The following is a 20,824-nucleotide window of genomic DNA, read 5'->3' on the forward strand; positions in this document are numbered from 1 at the left end:
ATGTCTATATCAAAAATTTGTAAAAAGAAATATAAATTGAGAGTAAAAGTTGAGAGTCGATATAGTATTTTCCTAAACTTTACACATTTCATTCAATTTTTGTTTACACCCTAGTCTCTATCGTCATGTGGTCCATTGCTAACTCAATCATTATTACATGGACCATGGTCCACACAATTGTGTGAACCATAAATAAAAAGTACATTTTTAATATACTAAGGGTACATTATTTATGTACGTAAGGTACATTTTTTAAAGTACATTTTTAATATACTAAGAGTACATTATCAGTACAAAAATAATGTACCTTTAATACAAAAATAATGTACTTTTAATATATTAAAAATGTACCTGATATTCATGATCTACACAATTATGTAGGCCATGGTCCACACAATAATTTGCCTTGCTAACTCTACCTCCCTCCTGCTTGGCACATTCACTTAACAATACATGGCAGTATTTCCACAAAAAAAAAAAAAAAAAAAAAAAAAAAAAAAAAAAAACAAAAACAAAAACAAAAAAAAACAAACAAAAAACAAAAAACAAAAAAAAAAAAAAAACAAAAAAAAAAAACAAAAACAAAAAAAAAAACAAAACAAAACAAAACAAAACAAAATAATACATGGCAGTATAAAATTTCCATATATAGTGTATTTACATCCTTATAATTTACACTCTTTTAGCTTCATGGATTCGAAATTTACTATGATCAAGACTGGCAACATTCTTGTTCTCTTTGTTGCTACCTTAACCTTAAATATTATACATAACACAACCTCTGAAGTATGCCCAATTGCCCAAAGATCTATTAATATTCAGTTTTAATAATAAGCATTGTTATATATCTATTACAAATACTTTTTTTATATATATATAATTGTTTTCTGTATAATATTTTGATATTTATATATGATTAATGTTTTTTTTGTATAATATTCAGTGGATTACTCATGGAAGGGACATAACCAACAGAAGGTATGCAGAGGGAGAGCGATTGATCAACCCAGCAACGGTGGCGCAGAGGCTGAAATTAAAATGGAAATTCGCCGCCGGTTTCGATATTACGGCGACGCCGGCCGTCGCCGATGGGGTGGTGTACTTTCCGTCATGGAATGGGAATCTGTACGCAGTGAATGCAATCACAGGATCACTTATCTGGGAACAAAATGTTGGACAGTTAACGGGCTTGCAGCCGACGGCGTCAACTGAGAGAAACCTGAATGTCACTGTCTCGAGATCTACTCCGGCGGTAGCCGGAAAATATCTGATCGTCGGGATTTATGGCCCTGCCGTGGTGATAGCCGTGAAACGCTCCACTGGAGAGCTTGTGTGGGCTTCTCAGCTTGACCCTCGCCCTCTGGCCGTTATTACTGCTTCAGCAACTTGCGTCGTCCCTCCAGGGTTAGTTCGTGTTTTACATCATTATACCATTGTTGTAAAAATTAGCATGGGTGGCTTAGGCGCCGACCAGGCGCTAGGAGTCCCTAGGTCCAGGCGATTTAAGACTTAGGTAATTTTTAGTCAATTAACAGTGTAATCAGCGGACTAGACACTTTAGGGCACCGGATTGGACGAGTTTAGCACTTAACTCGATCGAATCGGGCGTCTAATTGAATCGAGTCGGTGCATAACTCAACCTAGTTAGCTCTCAACTTTTCCCGGCGAGTGGTTTTTTTTTTTTTTTTTTTTTTTTTTTTTTTGCATATTCAGCTACTCCTCTTCTATATTTCTCATCTAACCATCTAATATATGCAATTGACTAGTTCTGAGAATTATGACCGTCTAACAACTTATAGCTCTTAGTGGGTAAAGTAAAGACTATATTCAGATTACTAGGCCGCCTAGGCGCCCGGGACGCTCGACTAGTGTCTAGCGCCTTCTTCAACATTGGATTATACTCATGCAAAAGTCACCGATGATATCGGTGGTGCAATTCCAACTAAATTAGTCATGTTAGCTAGCTTTGATAACAAGAACTTATAACTTTATAAGTTTGACTACCAACAAATGGAGTGGCTTGTTAGACATCTTAATTTGAGCCAATTAACTATATATGAACTACGCTAGTTGACCTAAATCCTTTATGGAACAGGGTCAGAAGCTGAATTTACCTAGTGCATACTTAGTGATTGCGAATTTTCATTGTCACTCCCCAAATTTCTCCTAAAACTCAAAAGACACTGATATCATTAACACAATAGTTTTTATATGATTTCAATCTAGTTAGACCAACCTATTACCATCTTGATTTCATTATAATTCTTTGTGTTTAGGGTAAGTCATAATCCAATGCACACCCTCAAATAATGGTTGCAAATTTTACTCCTCAACCAATAGCATTAACACAACAATTTTTATATGATTTTAAAATAAATATTTTAAAATTTCTTATAATAGGGTATGTTATGTGGGAGTATCATCATTGGAAGTAGTTTTGCCGGCCGGAAAATGCTGCACTTTCCGGGGGAGCCTAGCGAAGGTAGACATCAAAAGAGGTAAAATTCTATGGCAAACGTATACACTACCAGATAATGGTGGAAAGGTGGGAGGCTACTCCGGCGCCGCCATCTGGGGAAGCAGCCCCGCCGTGGACAAGCGTAGGGGATGGGTTTATGTCGGCACCGGAAATCTGTACAACGCTCCGGAGGAGGTTCTGCGGTGTCAGGCCGCTCGGAATAATCGAACGGGCCCTCCGGCCGGGCCGGACCAATGTTTCGGGCCGGATGCTCACTTCAATTCTATCCTAGCTTTGGATATGATGACAGGAGAGATTGTTTGGGCTAGGCAGCTAGGGGGCTATGATGTTTCCTATTTTGTGTGTTTGGTTCCTAACAACCCGGACTGCCCGCCCGGCCCGAACATGGAAGCAGACTTTGGAGAGGCTCCAATGTTGGTTACCATATTGGAGAAGAAAAGGTTTAGAGATGTTGTGGTGGCAGTGCAGAAAAGTGGGTTTGCTTGGGCTCTTGATCGTGATAATGGTGATATTGTTTGGTTTAAGGTAAGTTACAACATAATTTTTTTAGAAAATACATCATTAAATTTTTGGATTTTGTGCATTTAGATCATCCAACAAAAAAACCCGTGAAATTATCCATGCTCACAAAAGGTGAAATTCTTCGTCTTAATTGTCCCAACACTCCATTGTGGATGGTCACATGTATGATCCTAAGTTGTCCATAAAAGGTGAAATTTTTCATCTCAAATGTCACCACACTCTGACCTGTATAGGATTGTGGTAGAACCTGTGCCTGGTGTCCACAATTTGTCACTTAGAAACTAACTGATCATCTTGTGCTGGCACATGTGCAATTATCCTAGCTAAAAGGGGTGGTTGTGAGTATGGAAAAACCAATCTGGCCAGTACATTGCCCCTTAATTGGACCGACGCGGTGTAAACGGAGATTAGTCTAAGTATGGTACGGACTTAAAGGTGTCTCCTATAATTAGGGCATGCTCAAGACACCTCATCCTGGTCTGACAAAAAAAAAGGAGTGATTGTGAGTGGAGCGTGATTCTCCTATCATAAGGTTACATGTTGGATTCTTATCAACACTCTTAATTTCACGCATAACACATAGTTCATCTAATGCAAACCCTTAAGTAGTGACCGGGTTTTACATCATTACACCAAAAAAAAAAAAAAAAACATGTGCAATTATAAGTTGGTTTTATTCATAGAAAGCTGGACCGGGAAGCATTGAAGGGGGCGGGTCATGGGGAGCCGCCACCGACGGGAGGTCTCGAATCTACACAAACATAGTCAACGGTGATAGGCTTCCCTTCAGACTGGCACCGACAAATCAAACAACAACTGCCGGTGGGTGGGTGGCGCTAGACGCTAGCACCGGCCGGATTATTTGGACAACTGCAAATCCTAGCAACGAAACGGCTCCCGGCCCAGTCACATTAGCCAACGGAGTTCTTTTCGCCGCTTCGCCAGCTCCCAACGGCCCTATTTATGCAATCCATGCCGCCACGGGAAAGATAATGTGGTCATTTAACACCGGAGCCACCATATACGGTGGTGCATCGGTGAGCTACGGTTGCGTTTATATTGGCCATGGATATTCCGTTGGCCTACTTAAGTCATTCCACCCGACTTGGACCAATGGAAAGTATCTCTTTGTCTTCTGCATTAGATGAAGCTATAAGCTTTAAAAATATATATGCATCTATAATTCAATAAAAATAATATGGAATTTATTTTCGACACTTATTCTTTAATTTACGAAAAAGCTCATATTATTGTGCATATATAAACCAATAGACGACAACTCTCATAAGAAATTCAACTTGAAACATTGTAATTAGTAACTCAATTGACCCACTAACTTTACTTATTTTGATATGTAATTGTTCACTTTTATAAATATTCTCATTAGGAGTTATCACAACTCAAATCGTACCAAAGCATAAATGCAACTGTATGCATAGTTATGGCTAAGGTTTAGAACTGAAACCTATCAGATTTCGATTTAAGTTCACCATTTTCTTAAATTGAAATCATCACTTTTAGTTCAAAACAAACCGTTCTAGTTTAGAGTTATAATTTGAATTGTAAACCTCCAGTATGTAAAATGTGAACATTCAGTATATAAATTATGTATTTTTAAACTCGGATCTACCTTGCAAGGTGTACCCAGGTCCACAGAATTATTTGCCAATTGAAAGCCATATTATTTTAGGCCAGGGTTGGCACATCTATGCGAGGTCAACTTTTTTTTAGGTATATAAAATTAACACTATAGGTATATACAAATTTTTAGGTAAATAAAAATAATATTACAATTACATAAAAGGAATAAGAGTCAAATAAGTTATCAAACTACACACCAAAATGCAATTAGGCCATTGAACTCAAAAAATATGCAATTGGGTCCCTAAACTAACAAATTTCATGTAATTGACTAATTGGTCCAATTTGCATGTTTTTTCAGGTTTCTAACCGGTCATCTCAAATTTAAAATAATTATTAAAATTTAAAATAAAAAAAAAATAAAAAACGCCGTTGCCGGAAACAGAGACTCGCCAGAGATTAAGATGGTTTCTTCGTCTCTGGCAGATACTTTTTTTTTTTCAAATTTTAAATAATATTTTAAATTTGGGGTGACTTGGCTGAAAAATCTACAAATTGAATTAATTGCATGAAATTGGTTTGTTTAGGGACCCAATTGTATTTTTTTTTTAAGTTTAATGGTCTAATTATATTTTTCTGTGTAGTTCAATGCCCTATTTGACCATTATTTCTACATAAAATTATAAAAATAACAATGAAGGGGGCGGGTCATGGGGAGCCGCCACCGACGGGAGGTCTCGAATCTACACAAACATAGTCAACGGCAATAGGCTTCCGTTCAGACGAGCACCGACAAATCAAACAACAACTGCCGGTCGGTGGGTGGCGCTAGACGCTAGCACCGGTCAGATTCTTTGGACCACCGCAAATCCTAGCAAAGAAACGGCTCCCGGCCCGGTCACATTAGCCAAAGGAGTTCTTTTCGCCGCTTCACCGGCTCCCAACGGTCCTATTTATGCAATCCACGCCGCCACAGGAAAGATAATGTGGTCATTTAACACCGGAGCCACCATATACGGTGGTGCATCGGTGAGCTACGGTTGCGTTTATATTGGCCAGGGTTATTCTGTTGGCCTTCCTAAGTCATTTCACCCTACTTAGCTTGGATCAGTGGAAAGTATCTCTTTGTCTTCTGCATTAGATGAAGATAAGCTTTAAAAATTTAAGCAATATGTGATCTATAATTCAATACAAATAAGTTCATAACATTTACTTTGCCGTTAAGTAATTGTAAGGTGCATACTTTTATACTCGTTTCTAGTTTCTTCCCATTTTATGTGTCTGGTTCGGTTAACGAGTCTTGAATAAAGTTATTTTTAATTTAATTTTTTAGAATATTAAGTTTAATATTAGTATATAAAATTTATATATTTAGAAACTACACAAAATTCAAATTTAAAAATAAGTAAAAAATGCTAAAGAAAATAAACAAAAAATAAATAGTTGGTTTAACCAATAAATAGTAGGAATAATGGCCAAATTAGCCACGGAACATAACACGATAGTACAATCAGACTACTGGACCTAAAAAAACGTGCAATTACTCCATTCAATAGCCCAAATGCCTCTAAATTCACCTGGTAGCTAGTTCCCAACCCTTCTTCCCGATTGATCGCTGACGCGGCTTATTACATGGCATTAGTAGGCAGCTTCGCTTATTTTCCTTACTTTTGCTTGCGTCAGTTTATACTAGCTGGGGTCGTAGAAGTCGTACGCCATGGCGTTTACCCAATCCAAGTTTCTCTTTATCGCCTCGACCGGGTATGTTAATGCAGTCATCCGATGCGTTAACAATGCTAGGTGCATAGTAAAACGCCGCCGTTAAGAGCAGCGACGGCTGGCCCGAGCTGGCAGCCTCGGCGTCCACCGCGGCACGCCATTCATCTAGGAGTGAGCCCATATTCGCCATTTGACCCGGCATTCTTGGGTACTCCCAGTAGCGCTATGCAAAACCTGTCCCACCCGATGAACCCGTCCGGCTCGAACTTCGGTGTGCCAAACTGTAAGGATATCCGAACCCGTCGGATATGGTCAGAACCGCCCCGAGCTTATTTGTTTATTTAATAATTTCGGGTATGGTTAGGATAATTCTTACCCAAACCCGTCTAAAATCCAAAGTTTATGCCTGCTAAAAATATATCCTTAGCCCTAGGGTTTTCCATTTGCAGAGGCTCCTACATCTCACTCTCAGTTTCTCCACTCCTCAGTTCCTCTCCTTCTGTTCTACAGTCTCCACTCTCTGAGACTTGAGAACTTCTCTGCTTCCCGCCTTCTCTCACACTTGACACTTTCAGTTCTCACTTCTCCATTCCTTTGTTTCCTCTCAATCTATCATTCCTCTGATTCTCTGAAGTCTGAGAGACTCATCAGACGTGTGAGTTCTCGATTTCTCTCATCGTCTCTGTGCAAAACCTGTCCATCCCGAACTCCCCTTCGACACTGTTGACATGTTGTTGTCTCTAGTCAACTGGTCTGGTACTCTGGTCTGTCTGGACTTTGGTGGAAGCCTCGCAAAGAGCGAAAGACGCTAGTCGCCAGTGGAAGTTTGACGCCTTGAAGCCCTAGATCTCAAAGGGAAACTTTGAGAAAACAAGTAAAATGTATATCTAAATCTTTTTTTTCTTCTTATTTTCGTGTTGCCTGTTTTTCTGTTCAGCTTGTTCTAGTTCTATAATGTTGCATGAACCCTAATTTGTAAGTGAGCCCTAATTTTTGGGGCTTTCCATATGCGTGATGAATTTGTAAAAATTCTGATATATTTTTATAAGTTTATAGTTAACGGACCCTTAAATTTGTAATTTCTAAATGTATGGTGGTGGTGGAAGCATATTAAGTATTGATATATGTTTGTAACTTGTAAGTTTATGATTGTTGACTGTTGAGCCCTAATGATTAAATCATCATTCATTATGGCTCAACAGTCAACATAGATGACCAGTGGAAGCTTCAAAAAAAAATTACTCCTACCAAATTTTCCTAGATGAGAGGCTAAACCTTAAGAAGTTGTTTAGGGTGGGCAGTCAAAGGGTCAGTCTAACCACGGATACATGGATTTCTGTCCAGAGAATCAACTATATGTGTATCACTACACATTTTATAGATGACCAGTGGAAGCTTCAGAAAAAAATTACTCCATTCGTCCCATTTTAAATTATGTGTATGGTTCGGTTAACGAGGCTTGATTGAAGTTATTTTTAGTCTAATTTTTTATAATATTAATAAGTTTAGTATTAGTATACAAAATTTATATATTTAGAAACTACACCAAAAGTACTATTAAACACAAAAAATTAAATTTAAAAATAGTAAAAAGATACTAAAGAAAATAAACAAAGAAGAAAAAGTTGGTTTGACTCATGAATAGTAAGTATGACAGATAAAATGGGACAGATGGAGTATTTCCTTTGTCCCAGTTTCTTCTCATAGGGGGAGTACATTGCAAAAGCCCTAGAGAGTTGTTTATTAGAGTGGGGATTTAAAAATGTGTTCACTATAATAGTGGACAATGCTTATTCTAATGATATTGCTCTGAGATTTTTTTTAAGAGTAAAGTGTTATCTTGGGGTTCTTCTTCTGTTAAAGTTCAGTACATGCACATGAGGTGCATAGCCCATATCCTAAATTTAGTAGTCAAATATGGGTTGAAGTTTGCAAATGAGTCAGTTAAAAGGGTGAGGGATGCAATGGGATGGGTTAGGAACTCACCTGCTAGGCTGAAAAAGTTTAGAGAGCTTGTTGATCTCATTGGTGTAGAAGCTAAATCGGCTTTACAGCTTGATGTTTCTACAAGGTGGAACAACACCTACATTATGCTCAACACTGTAATTTAATATCAAAGAGTGTTTGATGCATATGAGCAAAATGACCCCCTCTTATTTTGCTGACTTGGGGACGGTTCCTTCCTTCTTGGATTGGTGTTCTGTGGAAAACTTAGTGAAGATTTTGAAAATTTTTTATGAGATGACAGTGAGAATCTCTGGTTTTCTTTATGTCACATCCAACACATTCTTCTCTAAGATCTCTGATCTCAGTTGCGTGCTTGAAGATATGGTTAAAGGTGATGCTGGGACTGAAAAGGTAAACACTTGTATTTTGTTTAAATCCGTTATTCTGTTTAGCTTGTGTGCTTGAATCTTGTATTTTTTTTTTTGTTTTGTTTTAGGCAATGAGGACACAAATGAGAAACAAGTTTAAGAAATATTGGGGTGATCCAAAAAAAAAAAAAAATGAACTTTGTCATTTTTTTGCCAATATTCTGGACCCTAGAGATAAGGAGGAATACATGCCTCATCAGTTTGTCCAGCTGTATGGAAAAGTGAAAGGCAAAGGTTGTTTTTGCCAAGGTCCAATCTGCAATGGCTGCTTTGTATAATGACTATGCAGCTACATACTTTGTCAGTTTTACCCACAGTGAATCCTCTACTCAATTAGTCCAGCCTGAGGCTACTAGTTGTACAGTTGGTAGGCCTCAGTCAAAGTTGAAGAGTCAACTGAAAAAAAAAAAAAAAAAAAAAGATTGGAGAGCGGTGGTGGAAGTAGTAAACGGACTGAGCTGCAAGTGTATTTGAGTGAAAATCTTGTGGAGGATGATGAATCTGTTGCTTTTGATGTTTTAAAGTGGTGGAAGAGCCATAGTGAGAGATTTCCTATTCTCTCCAAAAATGGCTAGATATGTGCTTGCAGTTCCTATCTCCGTTGTTGCCTCTGAGAGTGCATTTAGTACAAGTGGAAGGGAGCTTGATTCATTTAGGAGTTCCTTGACTCCTAGAATAGTGGAAGCCCTGCTGTGTACACAAGATTGGTTGGGGGCACCAAATCAGCCAATCACAATTGAGGAGAACCTCGATGAGGTTGAAAGATTAGAGAAAGGTAAATCTTTAAATTTTTGTTGCATTAGTTAGTTAATTAGTTTCTTTATTCTTTATTTCCTTATTATTAATTTCTTATTCTGTTCTGCAGAGTTGCCCACCGGAGCTTCATCTACTATACCATCAATGTTAACATTTAATATTTGTTTACACTGTTTTCATTTCTTTATGGCATTCTACTATTCTGTTATGATGTTGTGTTTGCTTTTGGCCTTTTGTACTGCCAGTGGTGTTAGCCTCTAAGTGGTTTGGCAACTTTCTATTATTGAAATGTTGTTGTCCTTAGATGAGTTGAGCCCAACTGAGTAATGTCCTATTTGGCCATTTCTGCAATTCTGCCAATCTGGAATTATGGTATAACTCTTTTTTGCTCTCTGTTCAGTTTTAATGCATTTGTTTTATTGGTTAGCTGTGATGAAGCTTCCACCTTTGTCTGAATAAATGGAATGGAGTTGGTATGTTGCTAATGTGTTAATATAACACATTCTGAGCAATTTTGCCACATTCTTACTTGATATGGAAAAATGCATTCTAAGCCTAATTCCTAAATGCCTATTGCCTAATATTGTTAGTTTTTACTTAGTTGTTTCCTATTTACAGTTTACTTTGTTACATGTCTAATGACTAACACTACAAAAAAAACCAAAATAGCGACGAATCTATTCCGTTGTTAATGTAGCGACGAAATTGCGACAACGTAGTGACGGAGTTTCATTTTTTTATTACATGAACATTTAGCGACGGATTTCACAACGAAATATTTCCGTCGTTAAAAACGTAGCTAATTTTTGCAGTAAATTTCCACGCAAAAATTTACGACGAATTTTTCGCTGGTTAATTCTATGATTTTTTTTTGCTACAGATTAGCGATGGATATATACATCCGTCGCTAGAATTTTAAGCGATGTTAGTTTGTGTTATTACTCTAGCGACGGATATTTGTTTCCGTCGCTACGGTTGTAATGCCGAATTTAATTTGTTGGGTTTTCTATTTAGCTACGGATAATCAATCCGTCGCTAGGTTTAATAGGTTGATGTATTCAGATTTATAATGTAGCGACGGATTTAAATATCCGTCGTTAAACTAGCGACGGAATTTCAATCCGTTGCTAGGTTTAGAATGTTGATGTATTCGTATTTATAATGTAGTGACAGATTTAAACATCTATCGTTAAAATAGCGACGGAATTTCAATCCGTCGCTAGGTTTAGAATGTTGATGTATTCGTATTTATAATGTAGCGACGGATTTAAATATCCGTCGTTAAAATACACGTGGGTCAGTTAAAACGGTAGCCATAATTTTTGTTTTAAAAAATATAGCGACGGATGTTGTTATCCGTCGCTAGATAATACTAATACACTGGGACCATCTTTTTGTGTAATACATAGAACCCTAACAGTTGCATCGTCTCCCACCGATAAATCTCCTCCGACCGCCGCTAGGACCCATCAGCGTACCGCCTCTCCTCCGACCGTCGTTGCATCGTCTCCCATCGCCCCTACATCTTCTCCGACCGCTGTTGCTTGCTCCGCCGACCGTCGCTACTTTCTCCGTCGGCCGCTACTCATCTCATGAATGACATGCATCATAGCCTCATAGCCACTCATATATCTAATTAATTTTGGCCCCCACAACTTAATCAAGGATCCATTTAAGTCAGCGAGCTTAATTAAAAATTCATCAAAGTCTTCTCTATTTGATAAATAACTGATCAATCAATTTTTAGTTGACTTCACAACTTAATCAAGGATTCATTCAAGTCAACGAGCCTAATTAAAAATTCATTAACGTCTTCTGTATTTGATAAATAACTTATCAATCAATTTTTAGTTGACTTAAACAATTTTAGTTGTTTGGTTTGGTTGACTAACAAAAATGAGTATTTTGTGAATAACTTTTAATTTGAGCTTTAATTTATTAAAAACGAAAAAGGTTATATGAAGTAGCTTTTTAGTATTGGCCAATTATATTTTCTTCTTAATATTTTAATTTATCCTTAATAATTAATGGTGGTTATGATGTTTATATTTATTCAATTCTTATTTGCATGTATTTATATTTATAATACTGAATTATTATTAGTAATCTTTTAAAAAAAATTATAACACTATTATTAATAATGTCAAAATTGTACTCATCTACACGTTATCAAGAAGTTGACCAAGTATTTTTACCTTTCGATCAGGTTCCTCTTATGACAATTAATGTTATACTTATCTACACGTTCTCAAGAAGTTGCCCACCAAAAACTTTGAAAAATGTTTCGGAGCTACTTTCATAACTTTAAACTTTGCCCTTACTCAAGAAAGGAAAAAATCTCTCGTCCTCAAAGCTTTCACATTCTGACCCGGCATAATAATAGAGAGATAAATCACGGTGATCCAGTGATTAATCAATTATTAGGTGAGAGGATCAATACCTAGTACCAAAAAAAAAAAAAAAAAAAAAAATCATCACATTAGGTGTAAGTGTGTAACTTTCACATTATAGTTATCAAGACTTGATTATGTGTCCTTGTCGACAATCTACTACCATAGAACCAATTAAGTCTTCATAGGAACAACTTTAAATTTGATGATGTACACTAAGGTAAGCTATTAAACATGATTAGCAAGACATAATTTTTATTTGTTTTTTAAAAAAGAAAGTCGGATCTTTGAGACTATAATTTTGGAGTTTTTATGCATGACCAATTTGTTCGATCTATGGTACAATACAATACATGATTGTACCGAATATTATTAAAATAATTTTTAAAGATGGTACGTATCGGATATCATAAAAAATCATTAACAATAATATCATGCACATAATCTACTACTCAGAAACTAACTGAACTGTCCGTATGAGCATCAATAATACCTTAAAAAATACATAATGATTGTATTAAATATCATTGAAAAACATTATTAACACTATTGGGAGCAACTCCCAACCAAATTAATCAGACAATTTGTGATCCTCTACGTGCGAGCATCAATAATACCTTATACAATACATGATTGTATCAAATATCATTGAAAAACATTACTAATTAACAATATTGGGGGCAACCCCCAACCGAGCTAGTTGAACAATTTGTGATTGTTCTCAAAAGGTTGAATCCCCAACCCCAACTCGACAGAGCATCTGAGAGGATGTAAATCATGGTAACTCAACTGAACACAGAAGTTAGACATTTAATGCGCACAAGGAGCCCCGCACTCTGAGAGATTGTTCCCATACTGACGTTGGTGAGATTTGATCCCGGATGATTATTACTTAGAATTGAGAGTCACCTTCAGATAATCCCCTATATATGTGTATGTTACAACCTTATAATTTACACTTCATATATGGATTTCAAATTTATTAAGATCAAGAATGGCAATAATATTGTTCTCTTTGTTGCAACCTTAACCTTGTTTATTCATAACTCAACTTCTGAAGTATGTTCAACTCTCTATTAGTTTCAAGAATAAACATTTGTATCGATTACAAATACTTATTATATTATAGTTATAATTGTTTAATTTTTGTGATTTTTTTTTTTTTTTTTTTTTGGTTTTAAATTCAGTGGATTACTCATGGAAAGGACATAACCAACAGAAGGTATGCAGAGGGAGAGCTACTGTTCAACCCAAAAACGGTGGCGCAGCGGTTGCGATTGAAATGGAAATTCGCCGCCGGTTTCGACATCACGGCGACGCCGGCCGTCGCCGATGGGGTGGTGTATTTTCCGTCTTGGAATGGAAATCTGTATGCAGTGAATGCAAACACAGGAGCACTTGTCTGGGAACAAAATCTTGGACAGTTAACGGGCTTGCCGCCGTCAAATCTGGTAAGCGGCGTGAACGTCACTGTCTCGAGATCAACTCCGGCGGTGGCCGGAGGTTATCTGGTCGTCGGAATTTATGGCCCCGCCGTGGTGATAGCCGTGAAACGTTCCACCGGAGAGCTTGTGTGGGCTACTAAGCTTGACCCTCGCCCTCGCGCCATTATCACTGCTTCTGCATCTTGCGTCGTCCCTGCAGGGTTAGCATTTTGCTTATCTTTTAAACTATTTTATCAACAAGGTTGAGACTTGTTCTGAACGGCAAATTATTCTCTGGACATGGTCCATACAATGTTATGTGGGCCATAATAAAAAGTACATTTTTAATATACTAAATGTACATTATTTTTGTACTGTATGTACATTATACAATATAATGTACACTTAGTAAAAAAAATAATGTACATCTCTCAAATACAATGTACATTATTTTTGTACTGAATGTATATTATTTAACAGTATACAAAATATGGTCCATACAACTTGTGTAGACCATAGTCCACACAATAATGATTGCTTCTGAACAGCTTGGACTTTTTAGTTTAAGCCCCTTTGAGTTCAAGTTTTGATAGAAGTAACTTGAGCTTTTTAGTTTAAATTGATCTTAGTTTGACTTTCCCGAGAAAATGACTTATTGGTCTTTTTAATTTGAACTAGTCTGCCGGTCTGAATTTGACTCTCAGTGAGAACGACTTATTAGTATTCTTAGTTTGAGTCGATCTAATTTTAACTAGTAGTAAGAATAGCTTATTGGTAGAACTTTTTATTTTGAACCAATCAAACAAATTTAAGTTGTTTTACTTTCTCGTTCTTGTTAGTTAATGTTACAAAAATTATCCAATACACAACCCTAGTCGCTGCAATTTCCTTGTCAAAAAAAATTATTTTAAAATTTCTTATAATAGGATATGTTTATTGGGAGTATCGTCACTAGAAGAACTTCTGCCGGCGGGACAATGCTGCACTTTCCGGGGAAGCCTAGTGAAGCTAGACATAAAAACCGGCAAAATTCTATGGCAAACTTATACACTTCCGGACAACGGCGGAAAATTGGGAGGCTACTCCGGCGCCGCCATCTGGGGAAGCAGCCCCGCCGTCGACATACTAAGAGGATGGGTTTATGTTGGCACCGGAAACTTGTACAACGCTCCGGAGGAGGTTCTCCGGTGTCAGGCGGCTCAGAATAATCGAACGGGCCCTCCGACCGGGCCGGACCAATGTTTCGGGCCAGATGTTCACTTCAATTCTATCATGGCTTTGAGGATCAGTACAGGAGAGATTGTTTGGGCTAGGCAGCTAGGGGGCTATGATGTTTTCTATTTTGTCTGTTTGGTCCCCAACAACCCGGACTGCCCGCCCGGCCCGAACGTGGATGCTGACTTTGGTGAGGCTCCAATGTTGGTTACCATATTGGAGAAGAAAAGGTTTAGAGATGTTGTGGTGGCAGTGCAGAAAAGTGGGTTTGCTTGGGCTCTTGATCGTGATAATGGTGATATTGTTTGGTTTAAGGTAAGTTACAACATAACATTATCTCTGGTCGGGAGAGGTTAATGATATTCATTAATTATTAATTATTCTTTCAAAAGGCTGAACCTTAACCCTAAGGGTCCCCACACTCCGGTATTCATTAACTATTGAATAAATATATATATATATATATATATATATATATATATATATATATATATATATATATTGGTGTAGAAAGCTGGACCGGGCAGCTTGGAAGGAGGAGGGATATGGGGAGCAGCCACCGACGGGAGGTCTCGAGTCTACACAAACATAGTCAACGGCAATAGGCTTCCGTTCAGGCTCGCACCGACGAACCAAACAACAACTGCTGGTGGATGGGTGGCGCTGGACGCTAGCACCGGCCAGATTCTCTGGACCACCGCGAATCCTAGCAATGAAACGGCTCCTGGCCCGGTCACGTTAGTCAACGGAGTTCTTTTCGCCGGTTCGGTGGCTCCCAACGGCCCTCTTTACGCAATGGACGCCTCCAACGGAGAGATAGTGTGGTCATTTAACACCGGAGCCACCATATACGGTGGCGCATCGGTGAGCTATGGCTGCGTGTTTATCGGCACTGGATTTTCCGTTGGGCTGGCTAAGTCATTCCACCCTACTTGGACCAGTGGGAAAGAACTCTTTGCCTTCTGCATTCGTTAAAGTTAAATCTTTAAAAATATTGCATTATGTAATCTATAATTCAAATAAAATAAGTTAAGTATCAATAAGAATTGAAATCGTCACGTTTTAGTATGAAACTTATATTTCACTTAAAAGTCTGCATTAAGTAAACTTAGATTATATAAAAAAGATCTCATGCCACTTATTCGATTGAGAATGTACAAGTGTCATGCTCGGTCTATTCAACCTTTTATTCAGAAACTATAACTCTGTAAGTATCTTTATTAATTTGAGCGGTCTTGGTTCGGTTCAAACCACTAACATACATGTTTGGTTATGGTTTAGATTCACAATTATTTTAAAAATTTCCTATGTAATTTGTAAAATATCGAATCTAAACCAAGTGGCTCGTGGTCTACTAGCATTGAATCACTTTCTTAAGTGGGAGATGACAGGTTCAAATCTCATTAAAATTTCTATTTTCGATCAAATTTTAGACCAAAATCTTAAATTAGTATAATTTTTAATTTTATAGTTATATATATATATAATTATTGAGTTAATACTCAAAATTGTCCTCGACTATAGTGGTTTTTCTCAATTTCGTCCTAAATAACTTTGGTGACTTAATATTGTCCCAGACTTCTGTGTTTTTACTCAATTTAGTCCCAAACTTTTGTGTTCTTGCTCAATTTAGTCTCCCATTTGTTATTCCGTCCATTTGTTGTTAAATAAATAGACAATTCTGTAATTTTAATATTGACATCTCTTTACTCATAGACATGTGAAGTGCGAAATCAATTTTTTTTTTTTACGAATTACTCCCAAAATCACTCTTAAACCTGCGAATATAAAATTTGATTCGTAGGTCTGAGAGTAATTCTGGGTGTAATTCGTGCAAGAAAGAAAGATTTCTCACTTCGCATGTTGAAAGTAAAGAGAGGTCAATATTGATATTATTGAATTGTCCCTTTATTTAACACCAATTTGACGGAATAACAAACGGAGGACTAAATTGAGCAAAACCCAAAAGTCTGGGACAATATTAGGTCACCAAAGTCATTTAGGACGAAATTGAGAAAAACCACTATAGTCGAGGACAATTTTGGGTATTAACTCTTATAATAATTATTCGGGGACAAGTGGGGCAGGAAAGGTATCCCCGTCCCCGACTAGAAATTACATATATTTCCGTTTTCTTATTCATGTCCTCATTGGATTAGCCAATAATGTTTCGACTAAGGTTCAAACTTATAACCTCTCATATGAGAATCCAAATCGGTGTGAGGACAAGATTTATATACTCTTGAACACAAAAGTATTAACTTTATTGATTTTAAATGTGCCCGAAAGCTATAACTTGCCCGCAGGGAACTGTAAGAGCATTTGGATGTTTTCTGATGAATGAAGGCAATCCATGAGGCGGCAGATAGCGGAATTAGTAAGAGATGGACTCCACAGAGAAGCCCTTACGCTCTACTCACACCTCCACTCTTCATCTTCTTCACTTCGCAATGGATTCACCTTCCCAGCACTTCTCAAAGCCTGTGCGAAGCTTAGGGCAATTCCTCAAGCCCAAATGATCCACACCCACCTCATCAAGACTGGGTTCCAGTCCGATATCTACGCCGCCACTGCCCTCACCCACCTATACGTGAAAATCAACAGCTTGGGTTGTGCACTCAAGGTGTTCGACGAAATTCGCGAGCCAACCATCGATTCGATGAACGCCTTCATTTCTGGGTTTTCTCAGAATGGGTATTGCGGAGAGTCCTTCAGGACGTTTGGGTTACTTGATTCTTGGAATCTCCGGCCGGATTCAGTTACTATAGCTGGTGTTCTGTCAGGATGTGAGAGTGTTATACATGGTGCGCAAATGCATTGCTGGGCTGTAAAGATTGGGGTTGAGATGTGTGTGTACGTTGCAACTTCGCTTCTGACTATGTATTCTAGTTCTGGTGATTTGGTTTCAGCCACAAAGTTGTTTGGGTTAGTTGAGAACAAAAATGTGGTTTGCTATAATGCATATTTGACCGGTTTATTGCAGAATGATGTGTCTGGGACTGTCTTGGTTGTGTTTCAGGAGATGAAGAGATCATCAGATGAAGGGCCTAATTCTGTGACCTTAGTTTCTGTTCTTTCTGCTTGTGCAGAAATCAAGAATCTGAAGTTTGGCATGCAAGTTCATGGGTCTGCTGTAAAAACTGATGAAATTCATACTATGGTTGCCACTGCACTTGTGGATATGTATTCTAAATGTGGTTCTTGGCAGTGTGCATTTGCAGTGTTTGAAGAACTTGACAGTGAAAGGAGCTTGGTTACTTGGAATTCGATGATTGCAGGAACGATGCTCAATGGTCGAAGTGAGAACGCCGTTGAGCTTTTCACACAGTTGGAAAGTGAAGGATTAAGGCCTGATTTAGCGACGTGGAACACTATGATCATTGGATTTTCACAGCTCGGTAAAGCAGCAGAAGCTGTTATGTTCTTTAGAAAAATGGTGTCTGCAGGTGTCAAGCCGAGCGAGAAACTAATGACCAGTCTTTTGACAGCGTGTTCTGCGCTGTGTTTGCTAGGCTCTGGAAAACAGATTCATGGATATTCCATTAGGACTGGCTGCAGCACAGATGCATTTCTTACGACAGCAGTGATCGATGTGTACATGAAATGCGGGCAAGTTTCTTTGGCGTGCAGGGTTTTTGATGAGTTTGAGCACAAGCGCGATGACCCTGCCCTCTGGAATGTGATGATCTCGGGGTATGGAACGAATAATCAAAGCGAAGCTGCGTTTGAAACGTTTAATCGGATGCTGCAGGAGAAAGTAAAGCCAAGCTTAGCCACTTTCAATTGCATTTTATCTGTGTGCAGTCATACTGGCCAAACTAACAAAGGATGGGAACTCTTTAGAATGATGACAATGGATTTCGGCTTGACCCCAACTTCCAAACAACTTAACATTCTGATTGATCTCCTCGCTCGTTCCGGACAACTGGATGAAGCAAGAGAACTACTCCAGAAAATACCCGCGCCTTCTGCTCCAGTTTTTGCCTCGCTGCTCGGGGCTCCTGAGTGTCATTCACATCCCAATCTGGGGGAAGAAATGGCTCAAAAACTCATGGAGTTAGAGCCTGGGAGTCCTATTCCATTGGTAATCTTATCCAATCTATATTCTGGCCAAGGAAAATGGAATGAAGCTGAAAGAATCAGAGAGACAATAAATGAGAAAGGATTAAAGAAACTACCTGGCTATAGCTTGATAGGAGTGGCATAAAAAACCAGACTTGACCAAATGTCTCTCTACTCAATCCTGTTCTCTTATCAAAATCTTAAGCTATGGTCCTCTGTGACAATGGATAGGCAGCAAAAACTTATCCAATCAAGCATTTCTTGGGCAGAAAGTCCAAGTCTTGATCAATGAAACCGAGGAGGCGAGCTAGCTACACCTGCAGCTCCATCGCCCGCGCCATCACCCACAAAAATTCCAGCTCTGGTGTGTGTATGAAGTCCTGGATTTTTGGTGGGATTAAGGTTCCTAATATGACCAAGAAATGGCAGATGTGGAAGCCATCTACAGTGGAACATAACAATTATGTCCAACTGTTGTTATACCATGTACCATTGTCCGCCTTGCAAGGTGGACCCTGGTCCTAAACGGCATATAAATTGTGTATTTTAAGTGTTGAAATTGTGAACTTCTGGAATATAAATTGTGTTTCTAAGTCAAAACATATAACAACTGAATTTGTGAATATAATATAAGGCCATCAAATTTTAATTTGTTAATATTGTGTGATGGTAATATTTGAAAGAAACTTGTGAATACAAAACAAGGTAATCAATTACATATATGTTAACATTGTGTGTTCCAAATTGTAAATTTTTAAAATTTAGTATGTAAATTGTGAACGTTTAGACTTGGATATACCTTGCAAGGTGGACCGGGGTCAACATAATAATTTGCATCCATTTACCAATTGTTATACCATGGACAGAGTTCATATTGCATTGTGAACCTTGATACAAAAATTATGTACCTTCAATTAACAAATTATGTACTTACAGTTAATAGTTTCTGTACATGTAAACAAATAACTTGATAATTGTTGACACATAATATGATATCTACATATATAGAAACTATCAACTGCAGGTATAGAATGTGTCAACTGTAGATACAGAATTGACTTGATACTTGCTGACACATAATATGATAGTTACAGAATGTGTCAACTATAGATACAGAATCTGACTTAATAATTGCTGACACATAATATGATAGTTACAGGTACAAAAATTATCAATTGCTGATACAGAATGTAAAACTATAGATACATAATCTAAAGATATTTTTGAACTAGGGCCTACAATGCAAGGTAGACTCTGGTCCATGGTATAATACTATAATTTTGGCAATTATGTTGTGAGCACGTGCCCACATTGCAAGGTGGACACGATTTCATATTCATAATTTCTATACTGTAGATCCATAATTTTTATACTGTAGATTCATAAAATTTATACTTTAGATTCAATTGTTGAACTCTGTTTTCACAAATCAGAGAACTATATATGTTCTTAATTTGATAACTATACAGTTTAGAAATTATGAATTTACAGTACAGAAATTATGAATCTACAGTACAGATATTATGAATCTGTAGTATAGAAATTACGAATCTACTGTATAGAAATTATGAATCTACTGTATTTAAATTATGAATCTAAAGTATAAATTTTATGAATCTACCGTATAGAAATTATGGATATAGAACCGTGCCTACCTTGCAAAGTGGCACGTGCTCACAGCATAACGTTCCCTATCATTTGGGCAAATTATACTGTGCACCAGGGCGCACAATGCACTGTGCGCCCTGACCCAAAACGACGTCGTTTTGTATATTTTTCGTGTGTCTGCTGTTAACCCCTTAAAAATAAAATTCATGTTTCGAATGTACAAATTGTATAATAGAAAAATACAGAATTTTATACCTGAAAACACAGAATTTTTATAACTGAAAATTCCCATGTTTCGAATGTACAGAATTATATAATAGAAAACACATAATTTTATACCTAAAACCCAAGGTTGCAAAACTCGGCCTAGGCGGCACCGAGCCTTAGAGTTTTGGCCTAAAGGCGGCCAAAACTCGGTCGGCGGCCTAGGCGGCCAAACTCGGCCGAGTCGACCGATTTCGTCCGATTTTGACCGTTTTTGACAGATTTTGACCGATGTCGTCTTTCATTAATTATTGATTTTAATATTATCAGTGAAGGCGTTATTGGTTCTTTGTGTTTCAGTAGGTTGAGAAAGTATATGAACAGATACTACAATGTAATAGAGCCAGTAACATTCAAAAAAAGAAAAATGACTTATAAATTATCATTATTTCATTTATTTAGATGTGTTATTTGAGTGAACGTTGAAAA

At 37.6% G+C, this 20,824-nt stretch overlaps 2 protein-coding genes across 2 annotated transcripts; both read left to right on the forward strand.

Annotated features, from left to right (window-relative positions):
* The first annotated feature begins 680 nt into the window (after positions 1 to 680).
* On the forward strand, positions 681 to 15,534 carry LOC109166343 (polyvinylalcohol dehydrogenase-like). The gene is made up of 4 exons (XM_019315307.1): positions 681 to 786; positions 13,010 to 13,467; positions 14,173 to 14,776; positions 14,972 to 15,534. Exons 1-4 carry the CDS (start codon positions 691 to 693, stop codon positions 15,434 to 15,436), a joined length of 1,623 nt encoding a protein of 540 aa, XP_019170852.1. The 5' UTR covers positions 681 to 690; the 3' UTR covers positions 15,437 to 15,534.
* Positions 15,535 to 16,730: 1,196 nt separating this feature from the next.
* On the forward strand, positions 16,731 to 19,077 carry LOC109166082 (pentatricopeptide repeat-containing protein At2g02750). The gene is made up of 2 exons (XM_019314969.1): positions 16,731 to 18,692; positions 18,737 to 19,077. The coding sequence occupies exon 1, from the start codon at positions 16,815 to 16,817 to the stop codon at positions 18,666 to 18,668; it is 1,854 nt and encodes a 617-aa protein (XP_019170514.1). The 5' UTR covers positions 16,731 to 16,814; the 3' UTR covers positions 18,669 to 18,692; positions 18,737 to 19,077.
* Positions 19,078 to 20,824: the final 1,747 nt, after the last annotated feature.

This window comes from Ipomoea nil, unplaced genomic scaffold (assembly GCF_001879475.1).
Source record: "Ipomoea nil cultivar Tokyo-kokei standard unplaced genomic scaffold, Asagao_1.1 scaffold3087, whole genome shotgun sequence".
Lineage (NCBI taxonomy): Eukaryota > Viridiplantae > Streptophyta > Magnoliopsida > Solanales > Convolvulaceae > Ipomoea > Ipomoea nil.

Coding starts and splice junctions, on each gene's coding strand:
- LOC109166082 (XM_019314969.1), top strand. CDS start 16,815: ATGAGGCGGCAGATAGCGGAATTAGTAAGAGATGGACTCCACAGAGAA.
- LOC109166343 (XM_019315307.1), top strand. CDS start 691: ATGGATTCGAAATTTACTATGATCAAGACTGGCAACATTCTTGTTCTC. Junction 787..13,009: donor TACATAACACAACCTCTGAA/GTATGCCCAATT, acceptor TTTTAAATTCAG/TGGATTACTCATGGAAAGGA. Junction 14,777..14,971: donor GTGATATTGTTTGGTTTAAG/GTAAGTTACAAC, acceptor ATATTGGTGTAG/AAAGCTGGACCGGGCAGCTT.